Source organism: Rhinopithecus bieti, unplaced genomic scaffold (assembly GCF_001698545.2).
Source record: "Rhinopithecus bieti isolate Rb0 unplaced genomic scaffold, ASM169854v2 scaffold_15834, whole genome shotgun sequence".
NCBI lineage: Eukaryota > Metazoa > Chordata > Mammalia > Primates > Cercopithecidae > Rhinopithecus > Rhinopithecus bieti.
Window position 1 is genome coordinate 1,457,389 of NW_016808980.1, and position 16,648 is coordinate 1,474,036.

At 54.8% G+C, this 16,648-nt stretch overlaps 1 protein-coding gene across 2 annotated transcripts in view; it reads right to left on the bottom strand.

The window, feature by feature from the left end:
• RIPOR3 (RIPOR family member 3) overlaps window positions 1–16,648 on the bottom strand; it is a 106,797-nt gene that overhangs the window by 6,995 nt on the left and 83,154 nt on the right. For both annotated transcript variants that reach the window (XM_017888140.1, XM_017888141.1), the window contains exons 7-17: window positions 16,179–16,328; window positions 15,956–16,019; window positions 15,586–15,629; window positions 15,287–15,412; window positions 15,063–15,208; window positions 11,368–11,497; window positions 8,815–9,387; window positions 4,343–4,473; window positions 2,911–3,034; window positions 2,137–2,272; window positions 1,326–1,487 (exon numbers count right to left, since the gene is read on the bottom strand). In XM_017888140.1, coding sequence (XP_017743629.1) covers window positions 1,326–1,487; window positions 2,137–2,272; window positions 2,911–3,034; window positions 4,343–4,473; window positions 8,815–9,387; window positions 11,368–11,497; window positions 15,063–15,208; window positions 15,287–15,412; window positions 15,586–15,629; window positions 15,956–16,019; window positions 16,179–16,328 — 1,786 coding nt within the window. The remainder of the gene's footprint in view (window positions 1–1,325; window positions 1,488–2,136; window positions 2,273–2,910; window positions 3,035–4,342; window positions 4,474–8,814; window positions 9,388–11,367; window positions 11,498–15,062; window positions 15,209–15,286; window positions 15,413–15,585; window positions 15,630–15,955; window positions 16,020–16,178; window positions 16,329–16,648) is intronic.

Consider the following 16,648-nt stretch of genomic DNA (forward strand, 5'->3'; position numbering starts at 1 on the left):
ACCTCGACCCTCCACGCTTCTCAGCTGGGAGTAGCCTGGTCAGCTAAAAGGCTTTCTGGGCTGGGCACAGTGGCTCACACCTGCCCCAGCACTTTGGGAGGCCGAGGTGGGCGGATCATCTGAGGTCAGGAGTTCGAGACCAGCCTGACCAACATGGTGAAACCCCGTCTCTACTGAAAATACAAAATTAGCTGGATGTGGTGGCGCATGCCTGTAATCGCAGCTACTCTGGAGGCTGAGGCAGGAGAATCGCTTGAACCCGGGAGGTGGAGGTTGTAGTGAGCCAAGATTGCACCACTGCACTCCAGCCTGGGCAACATGAGTGAAACTCCATATTCCATATCAAAAAAATAAAAGGGTTTCTGATGGCACAAGGGCAGGTGTCCTTCACTGTACTCCCTGTGCCATGGGGGAGGAGTGTGCCCAGCTGGAGTCAGGACTGTGACTCCGACTCATCCTGAGTCAGACTGTGTTGGGTTCATCCCCATGCCCAGGGCCCCATACCACACCTGGATCTAAATCCCAAGGCAGGGCCTAGGAATATGCATGTCAACCAGCAACCCAGGTGGTGCTTGGAACATGACTGTCGCCTTTCACTTGCTCCAGAGAAGGCCCTACGGCTCTGCATTCTGGGAAGAACGCAGTCCAGCCCACATTTCTAGAGGCCTCCCTTCCTGTAAGATTCATTCTTTACCCCATCAGGCTCTGGTGGGAGGCATGGAATCTGTCCCCAGAAAAATGCACCAGCGGCCAGGCGCAGTGGCTCATGCCTGTAATCCCAGCACTTTGGGAGGCCGAGGCAGGCAGATCACAAAGTCAGGAGTTCGAGACCAGCCTGGCCAATATGGTGAAACCCTGTCTCTACTTAAAATACAAAAAAAGACAATTAGCCAAGCGTGGTGGTGCGCACCTGTAATCTCAGCTACTCAGGAGGCTAAGGCAGAAGAATCACTTGAACCCTGGAGGTGAGGTTGCAGTGAGCCGTGATTGTGCCACTGCACTCCAGCCTGGGCCAGAGTGAGACTCGTCTCAAAAAAAAGAAAAAAGAAAAAAGAAAATAAAAATACACTGGCCCATCAGGGTTTGCACCCAGCTTCAGGGCTCCACAGACTGCTCAGAAGGCCCCAGATGGAGGCCCCTTCTCGCCCAGTGAAAGGGCGGTGACTTGCACTGAAGCTGAGAAACCTCCTCCATCTGATGGCATGAAGACACTCACAGAGGCGAAGACAGGGCTGAAATGAGGCCAGCTGTGGCCACCCTGAAGGCCCTGGAGACTCAGTACAGCCTTTCTATGGGAGGGGATGACAGGACAGGAAGGAACCCACCTATTTCCAGCTGTCCTGGGTATTTCCCTCTGACTCTGTGCAGGAAGGTTTTCTTGAGCTGGTTCAGCAGCTTCGTGGCAGGGCAGGACAGGACTCTACCAGGCCCTGTGCACCCTCTCCACAGCTTCAGGCACCCCTTCCTCTGCGAGGCCTGTGGGATGACTGAAAGCCCCAGTTCAGAAACTGAATGGTGGCTCGGGGAGAGCACGTGACAAGGACCCCAAAGGTTTCCCTCCGCTGGGACCTGAGCAGGTGGGGAGGATGGTGTGGCTTGATGCGAGGTCCCTTCCCTGCATTCCCACGTGACACATGAGCAGCTTTGGCTCTGAGCGTCTTACCAGGGCCACCACCTGCAGTCCCCACAATAACCTGGGAGGGGCTGCTGTCACCAGCCTCTCCTTACGGACAAGGAACTTGGCCTTCTGAGAGGGGAGGTCCCACGGGGCAGAGGCACAGTGGGATCACAACTACTCTTTGAGGGCACATTCTGCACCTTGAATGTAGCCCAGGGTTACCTCACCGAATCCTATGCAGTTCCCTCCTCCTATACAGATAGGGAAGCAGAGGCTCAGAGAGGTGAATCATTTGCCTAGAGTCACACAGCTGACTGAAGAGTATGCTGCAGCTCCAAGACCTGCCTCCCTTACCTCCCCGCAAAGAGTGTGTATCTCTGAGCCCAGCCCAGCCACAGCCTCCACTCTGAGCCCTGGTTAACTTTGGCTCTCAGGAAGGGAGAAGAGGCTCCCCGAGCTTTGATCCCGTCCCCGTGCCATTCACACACGCAGCCCCTGGGTGGTAGGCAGCTACTTACTCTCTTGGATGGATGTTGCCTTGCCAACCTTCTCAAAGTCAAGGACAGAAAGTGTCTCCAGAACATGCTTTTGCTGTGCCACTTCTTCCAGGAGGCAGTCCTGGACCAGCCTTGATAAATTAGGGGAGGCCAGTTTCTGGGAAGCAGCCCACGATGCTCCAGGTTAGCATGGAACATGCCCGCTGAGGGCAGCCATTACGACTCTGGCTCCCACCTGCTTGTGCCCATCTCTTCTGTCCTGGGGGCAGCTCCCTGACTGTCATCTGAGGATTCCCCTTTCACCAAGGTGGCTGAGCTAATGGGATGCAGACTGGGCTGCCAGGGACCACCTTTGCCCCCAGAAGGAGAACCAACCTGTCTGAAAGTGAAGCCAACCCACGTTGCAAAGCAGAACTGAGAGAGACCTAGTCCTGATAGCATTTGAACCCGTGCATCCAGCCAGGCCTGAAGCCTACCTCTGAGGCTTTCAACACCATGAGCCGATAAATTTTCCTCTTGGCTGAGCCAGTTTGCATTAGGGTTCTGGCATCTATAGATGAAAGAGTCACCACCACAGCCTTTGGTTTAGGGCTTGGGCTGCGTAAGAGCCACAGGAGTATTCACCCAGACCCTGGCCTGCCTCTTCCACTGGGGAACAGCCTCAGTCTCACGGGCTTCCAGGATGCGAGTCTGTCACCCTTTACAATGCTTCCCACTACCTTCAAGATGAGCCCTTTGCCAAGAGGTCTCCAAACCCCTGTCTGCCCTCCCTGACAAGTCCCCTAGCCCAGCCACCTGCAGCAGAGCTTTGCAGACTCGAAGGTGTACCGTCAGCAGCACGTCCAACTCCGGGGCACCAGCTGTGAGTTCCCTGGATGACGTTTTCAGTGATGATGGTGGGGGCAGGGGCCGGTCCTTTCTGAGTTGAATTGAGAACTGGGTGACGATTCGGTTAGCAGTTCAGCTCCCTCTGAGGGTAGGGGGAGCCCTCCCTTCCCAGAGAGCCCCAGGTCAGGGAGGCCCCCTCCAGGTCCCAGAGTGTTCAACCGAGGAGGAAGGGGAAAGGAGCAAAGGGCGGCAGCAACTCAAAACAGAGCTGGACAGTGTGGCCCAGGGCCTGGGGAAGGCAGGGTGGGCAGTCGTCTTCCAGGATGTCTCGTGGAGGTAGAAGACAATTCCAACTAATCCCAGCTCTGTGGTGCTGGACAAGTCTGCCTCCCCCAGGCTCAGCTGACTCATCTGTCAAGGGAGGCAGGAGCCCCACACTCAAGGCCATGAGAGGTGTATGAATTACGGCGGGCAAGAGCGCCTCACACCAAGTCCGCTCCGTGGTAGAGGCTGGACCTGCTGCCCAACCCACTCACGGCCACTCAGGAAGGGCGGAAGCGAGTGTGGCACGAAATCCCACACTGGCCCATGGGACTGTGAGAGGCAAGGAGAAGGAATGGAGCCTCTGCTCTTCCACGTGGTGAGATGTGGATGCAGAAGCCCTCGGGGGGTGGGGAAGGTGAGGCTGTGTAGCCTCGAGGGAAGCTGTCATGGGAGGTATGGGCCCTGCGGTGGGACAGAGGGAACGGCACTGGGTACTGCTGCACCTTGGTTAGAGGGCAAAGAGCTTTTTTTTTTTTCTTTTTTTTGAGACAGTCTCACTTTCGCCCAGGCTGGAGCGCAATGGTGCGATCTCGGCTCACTGCAACCTCCGCCTCCCGGGTTCAAGCGATTCTTCTGCCTCAGCCTCCCAAGAAGCTGAGATTACAGGCACCCACCACCATGCCTGGCTAATTTTTGTATTTTCAGTAGAGATGGGGTTTCACCATGTTGGCCAGGCTGGTCTCGAACTCCTGACCTCTGGTGATCCACCTGCCTCGGCCTCCCAAAGAGCTGGGATTACAGGTGTGAGCCACTGTGCCTGGCCTCAAAGAACTTCTATATACTTGGTGGTTATTTTTTAAGGTTTAAAAAATAATAATAAAAGCTTATTCCTTGGAGCAGAAGGTTCAGGGCAAGGCTGGGATGATCTCACCCACTTCGTGGTCACTAAGGACTAGCTCTGAGCCAAGTGGGGGATGTGTGGGGATGGCGTGGGGAGGGGTGCACGATAGAGTGACAAGAGCTGAGCCAAGGACAGTGGGAGCAACAGACCGGGAGGCCGGCAGGAAACGTGGAGCTTGGGTCACCCGGTGGGAGTGCTGGCCACTGGGCCACTGCTGGAAGGAGGTGCACTCACCGGGGACCCTGGGAGCCCCCAAACAGGGATAGCTCATCTGGGGCGAAGTCGGCATTGAGGAAGGCGAAGCTTTCCAGGATGCACTCCATCAGGCTCTCAGCCGAGTCATGCTCCTGCCGTGCTCTGCAGGGCTGTGGACGAAGTGGCCAGACCTGAGGGCAGCACCAGGCCCCACCCACCCGACTGGGACACTGTTCAGGGGCCTCACGGCAGACCTGAGCAGTGTCCGGTCCTGAGCCCCAATCCCACACACCATCCCCCAGCACAAGCCCAGCCGCTGGCCCAAGGCATGGCACCGGGCGTGGCACCCCCCAAAGTCCCTCCTGAATGGCCTGTGACAAGGTAGGAGCAGAATCTTGAGGGAGACAGATCTGAAAGCCCTCCCCTGTATCTCAAACCCCCACGGGGACAAGGCCAATGGCAAGAGTGAGTGAGCGGCTCCAGCAGGGACCGGGGAGGCAGGCGTACAGGTGCCTCCCCTAAGAGGGGGCCGCGCTCATAGATTGCCCAGTTCTAAGAAAACCCTAAAACATGGATTTGTATGGGAAACTGCCCAGTTTTGAAATACCAACAACAAAGTTCAAAGTATTTTAAATACATAGTGTAGGTCAGGCAAATGCCTCTTCACAAGGCTCAGAGGCCTGTGGGCTCCAGGTTCCTCCACCCTGTTGGGTTTCTCTCCCCAACAGGTTAACGGAGAGTGTTGGAGCCACCACCCCACCACTGGTCAAGTCACCAGAGCCTCCAGTGGCAGCTCCCTCCCTGGAGATTTCTGTCTTGTCCCCAACTCGTGGCTGGCTCCAGGGCTGGTCCCTGCCCCCGTTCCCAGCACACTCTACCCAGGCCTTGTCCAACACAAACTGCAGCCATGGCACAGCCCAAGCAGAAGCCATAAAGCAAAACCAGGATCCTAACCACTGAGCCCAAAGAGAAAATCTCAAGGACGAAGGGAATAGCAAGGCTAGTTGCAGAGATCACTTTTTCCGATACAAAAATATATGCATACATGTGTATGTACGTGCGTATCAATACACACATGCATATAGACTGTTGATTATCAATAGTCAAGGTAGTAATGTTCTAGATGCCAAGGCAAGCAGATCACTTGAGGTAAGGAGTTTGAGACCAGCCTGGCCAACATGATGAAACCCCATCTCTACTAAAAATACAAAAATTAGCCAGGCGTGGTGGCACAGGCCTGTAGTCTCAGCTACTCAGGAGGCTGAGGCAAGAGAATTGCTTGAACCGGGGAGGCGGAGGTTGCATTGAGCCAAGATTGCGCCACTGCACTCCAGCCTGAGCAACAGAGTGAGACTCCATCTCAAAAAAAAAAAAAAAAAAAAAATTAGTTATGTTCTATAAAACTGAATCAGCAAAAGCTGAACCACTGCTCCTAAGGGAGATACTGGGTTAGGTTCCTGTGAACCTCTGGTCACAGCAGTTTTATCAATACAGCAATACAGAACCTGGTATGTGTCTTTCAGTTTAAAGACACCTTATTTAATAGCTATTGTTGGCCGGATGTGGTAGCTCACGACTGTAATCCTAGCACTCTGGGAGGCCGAGGCAGGTGGATCACCTGATGCCAGGAGTTCAAGACCAGCCTAGCCAACATAGTGAAACCCTATCTCTACTAAAAATACAAAAATTAGCCAGGCATGATGGCAGGTGCCTGTAACCCCAGGTACTAGGGAGGCTGAGGCAAGAGAATCACTTGAACCCAGGAGGCGGAGGTTGCAGTAAGCTGAGATCATGCCACTGCACTCCAGCCTGGCGACAGAGTGAGGCTCCATCTCAAAAAAAAAAAAAAAAAAAAAAAAGCTATTTTTGATTCATTAACATTGAACTCAACAGCCAGTATCGCTACAACTCATGGCTGAAGGAAGCTCATCTAACACGCATTTTCTCCGTAGGCATTTCACAGGCTTCCTGGACTGAGGAGCACTAGCCGGCACTGAAGCTCTGGGCTTGGGAGGCATTTAAACAGTGAAACTGTCAACAAGAAGCACAAAAACTTGAAAAACATGGCATTAAATAGACCACAAGGACACTTGTTTACCGTTTGGGCGCTGAAACAGGAAGGTAAAGCGTTGCCTCACTTGACCTCAGCTGGGAATGTGCCCTTCAAGCAGCTCAGATTTTCTGTCACTCTGCCCAGCCCCAAAATCCACTTTGGAATCGCCTCGAGTATTGACTTGGGGGTTAGAAATAAATTTTAGCAAGTAGATGAATTTCAAAATACAGAATCCACGAAGAATGAGGATAAATCGTGTATGTGTGTGTGTGTATGTACGCACTCACATGATGTTTTTTTTCTTTTGAGAGAGAGTCTTGCTCTGTTGCCCAGGCTGGAGTGCATTGGTGCGATCTTGGCTCACTGTAACCTCTGCTTCCCATGTTCAAGTGATTCTCCTGCCTCAGCCTCCCAAGTAGCTGGGACTACAGGCGCACCCTACCACGCTCGGCTAATTTTTTTGTCTTTTTAGTAGAAATGGGGTTTTGCCATGTTGGCCAGGCTGCTCTTGAACTCCTAGCCTCAAGCAATCCACCTGCCTTGGCCTTCCAAAGTGCTGGGATTACAGACGTGAGCCACCGCGCCCAGCATCATACATGTATTCATATACACATAGATTTGCATAAATGTGTGTGTGTGTAATTTATCTCCAGAAAGTCAAACTAAAAACCACGGTCTGTAATCAATTTGCACTGTTCTGACCTCGTTTGCCAAAAAAAGGAAAGTTCCTCAAAGATGTTTAAAATGATTACATTATTGCGGCATTAACATTTTTATGTAAATTGGGTGTAATTTTTCAAAATACAAGTATGTGACAAATGTGCATGCTGACTCAAATTGGTCTACAAAAGAAGGCTGTTAAAAAGTACAAAAAAGGTACAGGCGCGGTGGCTCAAGCCTGTAATGCCAATACTTTGGGAGGCTGAGGCAGGAGACTTGTGTGACTCCAGGAGTTTGAGACCAGCCTGGGCAACAAAGTGAGACCCTGTCTCTACAAAAAAATAAACAAAATTAGCCAGGCTTGGTGATGTGTGCCTGTAGCCTCAGCTATTCACGAGGCTGAGGGCGGAGGATCGTGTGATCCCAGGAGGCAGAGGCTGCGGTGAGCCAAGATTGCACCACTGTACTCCAGCCTGGGCAACAGAGTGAGACCCTGTCTCAAGAAAAACGAAAAACATAAAGTACCAAAAAAGGTGACATTATTTCTTAAATTTTTTTCTGGAAATTTTCAGGCAGGTCCTTTTTAACAACCATAGCAGTGGTAAATGGAACATATTTTTAAAGTTATGGATGTAAAGTGAGAAATGAAACTTGTTTTCCCTGTGCTGGTTTGTCCTGTTGGAGGTGTGGTAGCGATAAAATGTGTTTGAAGAGAGCTGTTAACTATTTCAGTGCCAAAGTGTGTCTTACACAAAAGAGGGGAAAATCAGAGAAAACGGCAAAATCAGAGAAGTGCACAGCCAGTCTGAGGGCATAAGGACCGCGGGAACACAGAGCAGGAAGGGATGGGCTTGCCAGGGCCCGGTGGGAGTTGCCATTTACAAGAAGGTGTCCAGGCCGGGTGCAGTGGCTCATGCCTGTAATCCCGGCACTGTGGGAGGCTGAGGCAGGCGGATCACTTGAGGTCAGGAGTTTGAGATCAGCCTGGCCAACATGGTGAAACCCCATCTCTACTAAAAATACAAAAATTTGCCAGGCGTGGTGGTGTGCACCTGTAATCCATGCTACTCGGGAGGCTGAGGCAGGAGAATCGCTTGAACCTGGGAGGAGGAGGTTGCAGTGAACCGAGATTGCACCATTACACTCCAACCTGGGCAACAGAGCGAGACTCCATCTCAAAAAATAAATACATAAAAAATAAAAGAGGGTGTCCAGGGAAGGATGCCCTTAAGTTAATAGATGTATTAATAGGTACTAGTGGTATACATTTTATGTACATTCAAATTTGTGTAAACACAAGAGGAGAATATAATAATTTGCCCAGGTCAGCGCCTCTGTAAGCCACCTGCCACCTAAGCCCTCCTGTGAACTGAGAACGCCCTGGGGTATGAGCCCTGTGGAGGAGAAGGTTCGGTGCGGAGTGCGTAGATGAGGCAAACGGAACTGTGTGGGGCCTTCCATGGAGCCAGCTCCGACCCTGACAACACTCCAAGTTTGGGTTTGTAGCCACGAGCCACAGCCCCACCGACCCAGGTCAGAAGTTGCGAGATGGGCCAAGTTCTGGCTGGACGTGCTGAGCTGTTACTGTGAACTCTTAAGAGTCTTCCTGAGCCCCATGAGGGCTGTTGTTATCCCCACCTGCCGGATGAGGAAACCAAGGCCCACAGAGACACGGCCTACCCAGGTCACGCAGGGATGAGGCCAAGATGCCGGCCCAGGCTGTGTGGCCCCAGAGCCCACTCCCAGTCATCATGCTGTCAGCAAAGCAGGGCCGCCGCCCAGGGCGGGGTGGGCATACCTTCAGCCGGTCCCGGAAACCTAGGACCTGGTACTCCAGCTCCCGGAGCTGGGGCTGGGTGGAGTCCGTGGGCCTCAGCAACTCCAGGACCTCCTGCAGAGGCCCCTCGAGGGCCACGCCAGGCCCCTCCTCTCTGTCCCCGGTTGCCCCTTCCTCGTGGCCTTTCTGGCTACTTGGGGCTGTGCCATTGTGGAACAGGGAGCCCTGTGGCAGGCTGGGGCTCTCCACTCCTAGGTTCCTCCAGCCAGGCTGCTCTGCAAATGGACCTCCCGAGAGGTGGGCCATCTCTGGCAGGAGACCTGGGGACAGAGGGTCCTCCTGGGCCTCCTCTTCAATGGAGGCGTGGGGGCCGATGGCCAAGGGCAGGAAGCCCACATCTGAGGTGGACGCTGACGTGCTGGTCTCCGTGTCTCGGGGGTCCTCAGAGCTGAAGGAGTCCATCTCAGGCAACTCCTGACTCTGGCTTCTTAGGCTGGGACCCCGGAGGTCGCTGTCAGACAAGTAGCTGAGGATGGAGGTGGCTCTTGGGCCACCCAGTAGCAAGGCCTGCTGTGTTGGCTGCTGTAGGATAGACTGGAGAGGGGACACAGGAGTGGCCTCACCAGCCACCCCAGGGACCACAGCAAGTACCCCAGAGGGGCTTCCCCTGACAGATACCTGCTCTGCATGCCCATGTTCTCAGGATGACTGAGGCCTGCCCAGGCGACCAGCATCCCAGAGGTGCAGACAAGACCCTGTCCCCTCTCTGCACTTATCCCCCATCCTGCCTCCAACTCACTCCCAGCAGCCTCCTGACTGTTGCTCATGCCCTGTGGGCTGGGCCCCATGTTCCTGCTTCAGAACCTTTGCACTGACTGTGCTCTGGCCACTCTTCCCCATGTGCCTTCACGGCTTGTGCCCTCGCCTCCTCAGGACCTTACTTAGGTGTCACCTCTCCTGAGAACCCTGCCCTGGACAGCCTTTTTAAAGTGGCAACTTCCACCTGGTCCCAGTGGGCCCCTTCCCTTCCTGCTGTCTCCCACAGTCCTTACGCCCTGGGCTGACTGCAGTTCTCGGATTTTGATATCATCTATTTCCCCTGTAGAATTTCAGCTCCCTGAGGGCACAGTCTTTGCCTGGCCTGGAGCAGAGCCTAGCATATAATTTCATTTTTTTGTTTTGAAATAGTCTTGCTCTGTTGCCCAGGCTGGAGTGCAGTGGCACTATCTCAGCTCACTGCAACCTCCATCTCCCTGGCTCAACCGATTCTCCTGCCTCAGTCTACCGAGTAGCTGGGATTACAGTGGCACCTCACCACGCCTGGCTAATTTTTGTATTTTTAGTAGAGACGGGGTTTCACCATGTTGGCCTGGCTGGTCTCAAACTCCTGACCTCAGGTGATCCACTTGCCTCAGCCTCTCAAAGTACTGGGATTACAGGCATGAGCCACTGCACCCAACCTAGTTTTAAATGAGTGAAGTGAGTGAATGAATGAATGAATGGCCCGATATACACACCATAGAAACAGCAGCAGCTGTCATTAAGCATTCTGAGGTTGCTGGCCCTTCTCTAGGGCCTTCACATTACCCTCGCCACACCCCATGGGGGTGGCACTGCCCTGACCTCGGAGAGGTCCTCAGGCCACACGAGTGGTGAATACAGTGCCACAGTGTGAATCTGAGTACATGGACACGAACGCTTACCTCTCATCAGCTGAACCAATGATAATGGTTGGTGTTCATTAACTCAGTTAACTCTCACAACAATCCCATAAGGGCAGTGCTGTTATTCTCACTTCTCTGATACAGAAATTGAGGTCCAGAGAAGGCTGGGCATGGTGGCTCATGCCTGTAATCCCAGCACTTTGGGAGGCTGAGGTGGGTGGATCACCTGACGTCAGGAGTTCAAGACCAGCCTGGCTAAGATGCTAAGATGGTAAAACCCCATCTCTACTAAAAATATACAAAAATTAGCCGGATGTGGTGGTGTGTGCCTGTAATCCCAGCTACTCAGGAGGCTGAGGCAGGAAAATCGCTTGAACCCAGGAGGCAGATATTGCAGTGAGCTGAGATGGCACCACTGCACTCCAGCCTGGGCAACAAGAGCGAAACTTCATCTCAAAAAAAAAAAAAAAAAAGAGGTGTATACACTTGCTGGTAGATGGATTGCTATCTCCGGAAGAATGTGGAAGAAACTGATTACAGGAGTTGGCATTAAGGAGGGGACCCTGAGCCATGGAGATCACGGGAAAGAGATGTTTCACTAGGCACTCTGTCAAGTAATATTATTAGAAATGTATATATTAAGGCCAAGGCCATGGCTGGGGTGTTAGAACCATCCAGAGAGCCCATTGCAGATGTCCTGAAGAACCAGCCAAGCCCAGAACCCAGGCTGGGATGGAGGCTAGCAGCAGAGGAAGAAAGCGCACAAGAAAACACCCAGGATCACCCCAAACGGAGGCTGAGCCTGAGGCTTGCCATGTCTGGGAGGGCCAGACAGCTCAGCCCAGCCCCCGCGTGCTGCCCCCATCCCAGGGTGACCACAGCAGCCCTGCCCTGGGGAAGGCTCACTCACCAGGTAGTATCTCTCCCGGAAGCTGGGGGTGCTCGGGGGTGTCCAGTTGTACAAGGAGCCCTTCCTGCTGCCCATAGAAAACTTGCCTATGGGGCTGGGTGACACCAGGAAGCTCTCAGTATCAAACGGGCTGGAGGAGAGAACAGAAGGCCAGGTTTAGTACCCAGAGGCCGTCTCAGGCCCGGACGGCCCAGGTTACACAGGTTACACAGGTAGATGGTCTTTATCTTACAATATAATAGCAGGGATGGTGTGCAAGGAACTCTGCTCTAAACTGTTTTTTGAGACAGGGTCTTGCTCTGATGCCCAGGTTGGAGTGCAGTGGTGCCATCACAGCTCACTGCATCCTTGAACTCCTGGGTTCAAGCGATCCTCGTGCCTCAGCCTCCTGTGCAGCTATGACCACAGGCATGTACCACCATGCCAGACTAATTTTTAAATTGATTTTTATTTTTTGTAAAGACAGGGTCTCACCATGTTGCCCAGGCTGGTCTCGAACTCCTGGGCTCAAGCAATCTGCCTGCCTCAGCCTCCCAAAGTTCTGGGACTATAGGCCATGAGCCACTGAGCCCAGCCTCTACTAAACACTTTACACAAATCCTTATTTCCACCCCCAGTGACAGCCCTCTGTGGCCTGGAAAATTATTTACAGGGGAGGAAAGGAAGGCTCTGAGAGATAGGTGACTTGCTTAGGGCAGTATCACAACCAACCATGTGAGATGGAACTGAATTCACACAGAGATTTCTCTGACTCCAAAGCCTTGAAGATCACTAAAAGTGATGCATACTCTTCAGACATCACTGTACTTAACGGATTTAAGAGGAAATGGACCGGGTGCGGTGGCTCACACTGTAATCCCAACACTTTGGGAAGCCAAGGTAGCCAGATCACTTGAGCTCAGGAGTTCGAGACCAGCCTAGATAACCTGGCAAAACCCCCATCTCTACAAAAAATGAATACATTAGCTGGGCTAATGTGGTGACCGATGCACGCTTGTCGTCCCAGCTACTCAGGAGGCAGAGGTGGGAGAAGCACTTGAGCCTGGGAGGTGGAAGCTGCAGTGAGCCGAGATCATGCCACTGCTCTCCAGTCTGGGCAACAGAGCAAGATTCTATCTCAAAAAAAAAAAAAAACAGGAAATGGGGGCCTGGGTCTCCAAAGCCAGGGCCTTGCCCATGGTCACAGGTGCAGCCTAGGAACTCCAAGTTACACACCTCGACCCCTTTAGAAATCCTTCTCAAGGCCGGGCGTGGTGGCTTACGCCTGTAATCCAGCACTTTGGGAGGCCAAGGCGGGTGGATCACCTGAGGTCAGGAGTTCGAGACCAGCCTGGCCAACATGGCGAAACCCCATCTCTCCTAAAAATACAAAAAAATTAGCTGGGCATGGTGGCGTGCACCTGTGATCCCAGCTACTTGAGAGGCTGAGGCTGGGGAATTGCCTAAATCTGGGAGGCAGATGTTGTAGTGAGCCGAGATCACGCCATTGCACTCCAGCCTGGGCAACAGAGCAAGACTCTGTCTCAAAAAAAAAAAAAAAATTCTCAGCCTCTGACCACCCTGAGGGCCCTGAGCCAGATGGTGAGGGACAGTGACCATGAGCAGGAGAGCAGGATCTGGAGGCAGAAACCTCAGGCCAATGTATGCTAAATCAAGGAAGGACGCCAAGGTCTGAAGGGACAGGGAACTGCCAATTAACGCAATCTTCCTGAAGCTAACCCAAAAGGAAAAAGCCCGTCTCCCCACACTGAAGGATCAAAGGCAACGCTCCCTACAGCCCTCCCACCTCCACATGGCTCGGATGGAAAGGGAGGGTGCCTTGGATGGGCTACTGGCAAAACAAGGACCATCCCTCTATCTGCATAGGGTGCCACCCACCTCAGCCTCTAACCACAGACCAAATCCTTTATCCAGACAAGGGGCAGCCCATAGGAACCTCAAATGGGGTACTTAAAGCCCAGAAACTTTGTAACCAGGCCCTTGAGCCACATGCTTGGGTCCACTCCCACCCTGCAGAGTGCTTTCTTGCCTTTTTTCTTTTTTTTTTTTTTCTCTGAGACAGTCTTGCTCTATCGCCCAGGCTGGAGTGCCGTGGTGCCATCTTGGCTCACTGCAGCCTCTGCCTCCCAGGTTCAAGCAGTTCTCCTGCCTCAGCCTCTCAAGTAGCCGAAACTACAGGCCTGTGCCACCACACCTGGCTAATTTTTGTGTTTTTAGTAGAGACGGGCTTTCGCCTTGTTGGCCAGGCTGGTCTCGAACTCCTGACGTTGGGTGATCTGCCCACCTAGGCCTCCCAAAGTGCTGGGATTACAGGCGTGAGCCACCGTGCCCAACCTGCTTTCTTGCTTTAATAAAGCCCTGCTGCTTCATTCCTGCATTTCATTCCTCTGCTCCTTTTGTGCATTTTGTTCAAGTCTGTTCAAAATGCCAAGGACCTGGACAATTCATTGTCAAGACCCTCCACCAATAACAACTGGACACCCCCAATTAGAGGCCCCTTTGAGAAGCTCAGCCGATGAGCAGGGGACACTCAGTTCAGACCCCTCGTCTGTAAAAGGGGTGCCCTTACAGAAGAACCCCCGTGTGGAACATGCACAGGGGGCTGGGAAGCCAGGCGAGCACGTGGGAGCACCGAGGCGAGTGATGCTCAGCCTGGCCCATGATGCTCAGCCTGGCCTGTGTCCAGCCCTGCACTCGGAGCAGGTAGGTCCCCATAGACCATCCTGTCTTGAAGAAACTTGCTCATAATTATCTGCACAAAGGCCTGCCTCGTGGCACCTGGGTCTGGCCTGACCAGAAGGCCTACAGCTCAGAGGCTCTGCAAGGGCCCGCTTCTCTGCCTGGGGTATCTGCAGACCTGCAGGTGCCCTGGGTCCTAGGCTTGGATGGCACTGAGCTGCCCACCACCCTGTACACTTCAGGGGCCTCCGGGCAAGAGGTATTCTCAGCCCTACCAGACAGGTGAGGACCCTGAGGGTGCAGGTGGTCGCTCACCAGAATTCAGCCAGTTCACGGGGGAAGAGGGCAGCAGCTCTGTGACCCCCAGCTCAGACACCCACCCTAGGGAGAGAGGAGAGAGACCAGCCCTGACTGGCCAGAGCAAGCACAGAGCAGAGGAGGCTCCTCAGCCCTCCCTCCTGCTGCCTCTGCACCAAGGAGGAGGAAGGGAACACCCTGGAAATGCAAGGCTTCCTTAGAACAAAGAGCTCTGGAGCCCATCATGCTCACGGGCACCCTCATGGGCTCCGGGGGATGATCTCATGGACATGGGCTTCATGGGTCTGCAGCCGAGAAGGGGACGCAGGTGACCGCTTAGCCCTGGGCCTGGGGGGCAGCCAGGGTCGTCCAGGAATGAGGGGGTGGGAGCAGCAAGGAGGGCCTCCCTAGAGAGGTGAGCCTCCTCCAGGGAGCCAAGCCTGGAGGCCCTGGAAAGTGTCCCCCGCAAACTTCCCTGAGGCTTTAATAGTCGGGTTCAGAAGCAAGAATGGAAGCAAAACTGGAAAGGCAGAAAGGGGCTACAGAGAAGGTCCAGGCCTCGACCTGACTGAGGGGCAGGAGTGAGGGACAGATGACGACCCGTGAGGGCAGGGACACCCTCGGTGGAGGCTGGTGCAGGAACCCAGGGCCAGAGTGTGGTCAGGCCACCAGGAGCAGCCGGCCAGGCCTCCACTGTCCCCAGGCTGGGCGGGACTCACTTCCACTGCACCTCCAGCTGCAACTTGATGGTACCCAGCTCCGTGATGTCCACCACGATGACCTGCGGCCGTGTCGTGAAGAAGTCGGCGATGTCACACGTCACTGCACCCACAGCCAGCGAGCCCAGGCCCCGCAGCTCCATCACCTAGGGGTGGAGGCTGGAGGGTGGTGTCTGAGCTGAGCACCCAGGCACCCCAGCCCTGCCGCCAGGCGCCATCCCCACCTTGATGTCCAGGTTCTCATGCAGCGTGGGGACGAAGGCCTTCTCCTCTTCATCCCAGGTCTGACTGTCATCTGACTCGATCCGACCCTTGAGCTTCCAGCGCTGGCGGCCCAGACGCATGAGCACCTGTGAACCAGCCCGAGAGGGGCCGCGTCAGCCCAGGTGGGTGTCCCATTGCTGCCCACCCGGGGCCCTCCCTGCCAGACAGAGCCCAACCTGCAACCCTGGTTCCCAGCAGCTCCCGTCCCCCAAAGACCTGGCGGGGAGCCCTGAGGATTGACCCCGGAGGGTGGCCGTACCTCATAGTGGTCTCCGGGACAGAGGCGTGCGTAGCCCACCAAGCCTGGAACACAGACATGGCCAGTCTCCCCTCCGCCTTCCACTGTCCCTGACTTGGGACCACACGTCCTCGCTGGGGGTCCCCCAAGTATAGGTTTTCAGTTTCAGTGGGGTGAGGATGGGCCGGGGGGAAACCATCATGACGGATAATGGGCAGGAGGGTGCTGGGCCCTCACACCAGGCTCAGAGAGGGGTGGGACTTGCCAGAGGTCACATGTCACATGGATGCAAAAGCCAGGGCTGGGTTCAGAGCCCTGGGATTCTAGCCAATTCCCGCACCCCTCAGCAGAAGTCTCAGGGCCTCCGCCCAACCCCTCTCAACCCTGTTACCTTTCATCCGGATGTGGAACTCGCCCAGGTGAACCTCCAGGGCCCCCTCGATGAGCCACATGTCCTGCAAAACCCCGGAGTTGGCTCAGCAGGCTGCCTGGGGCTAGGCCACGGGGCCTCTAACCATCCCTGCAGTCAGACAGAGGCCTCGCTCTTGATGTCCCCACTGCCCGACCCAGCTCTACACTGCCCCTGCTGCCCGGCCCAGCTTGGCCCGGCCCACCTCGGCGCACTCGTGCAGGCTGCGGCCCAGCTCCTGCAGGCTCTCTCGGGCCGCGCGGCTTGGGGGGCACCTGGCGAAGGCCCGCTGCATGCTGGAGGCACCGTCGCGCAGGCGGCACTGGATGCAGTAGTCCTCGTACAGCTCGTCCACCTGTGGTGGCCACACGGGCTGGTGGCGCTGCCCACGCGGAGGGGTGGCCCCACACCTGCCCGTCGACTTCTCCCCTCTGGGAGAGGCCCTCCCTGAGCTAAGTACCCCGCTAGCCCAGCCCATGGCGGCAGTCACTACCTGTCCAGTCCCATTCAGAGCACTCACCCCTGGCCCCAGTAGGACGTGAACCCCCATAGGCAGGGACCACATCTGCCTCACCTGCCTTGCCTGCCACCCCTGCCTCACCTGCCTCACCTGCCACTCCTGCCTCACCTGCCACCCCTGCCTCACCTGCCACCCCTGCCTCACCTGCCACCCCT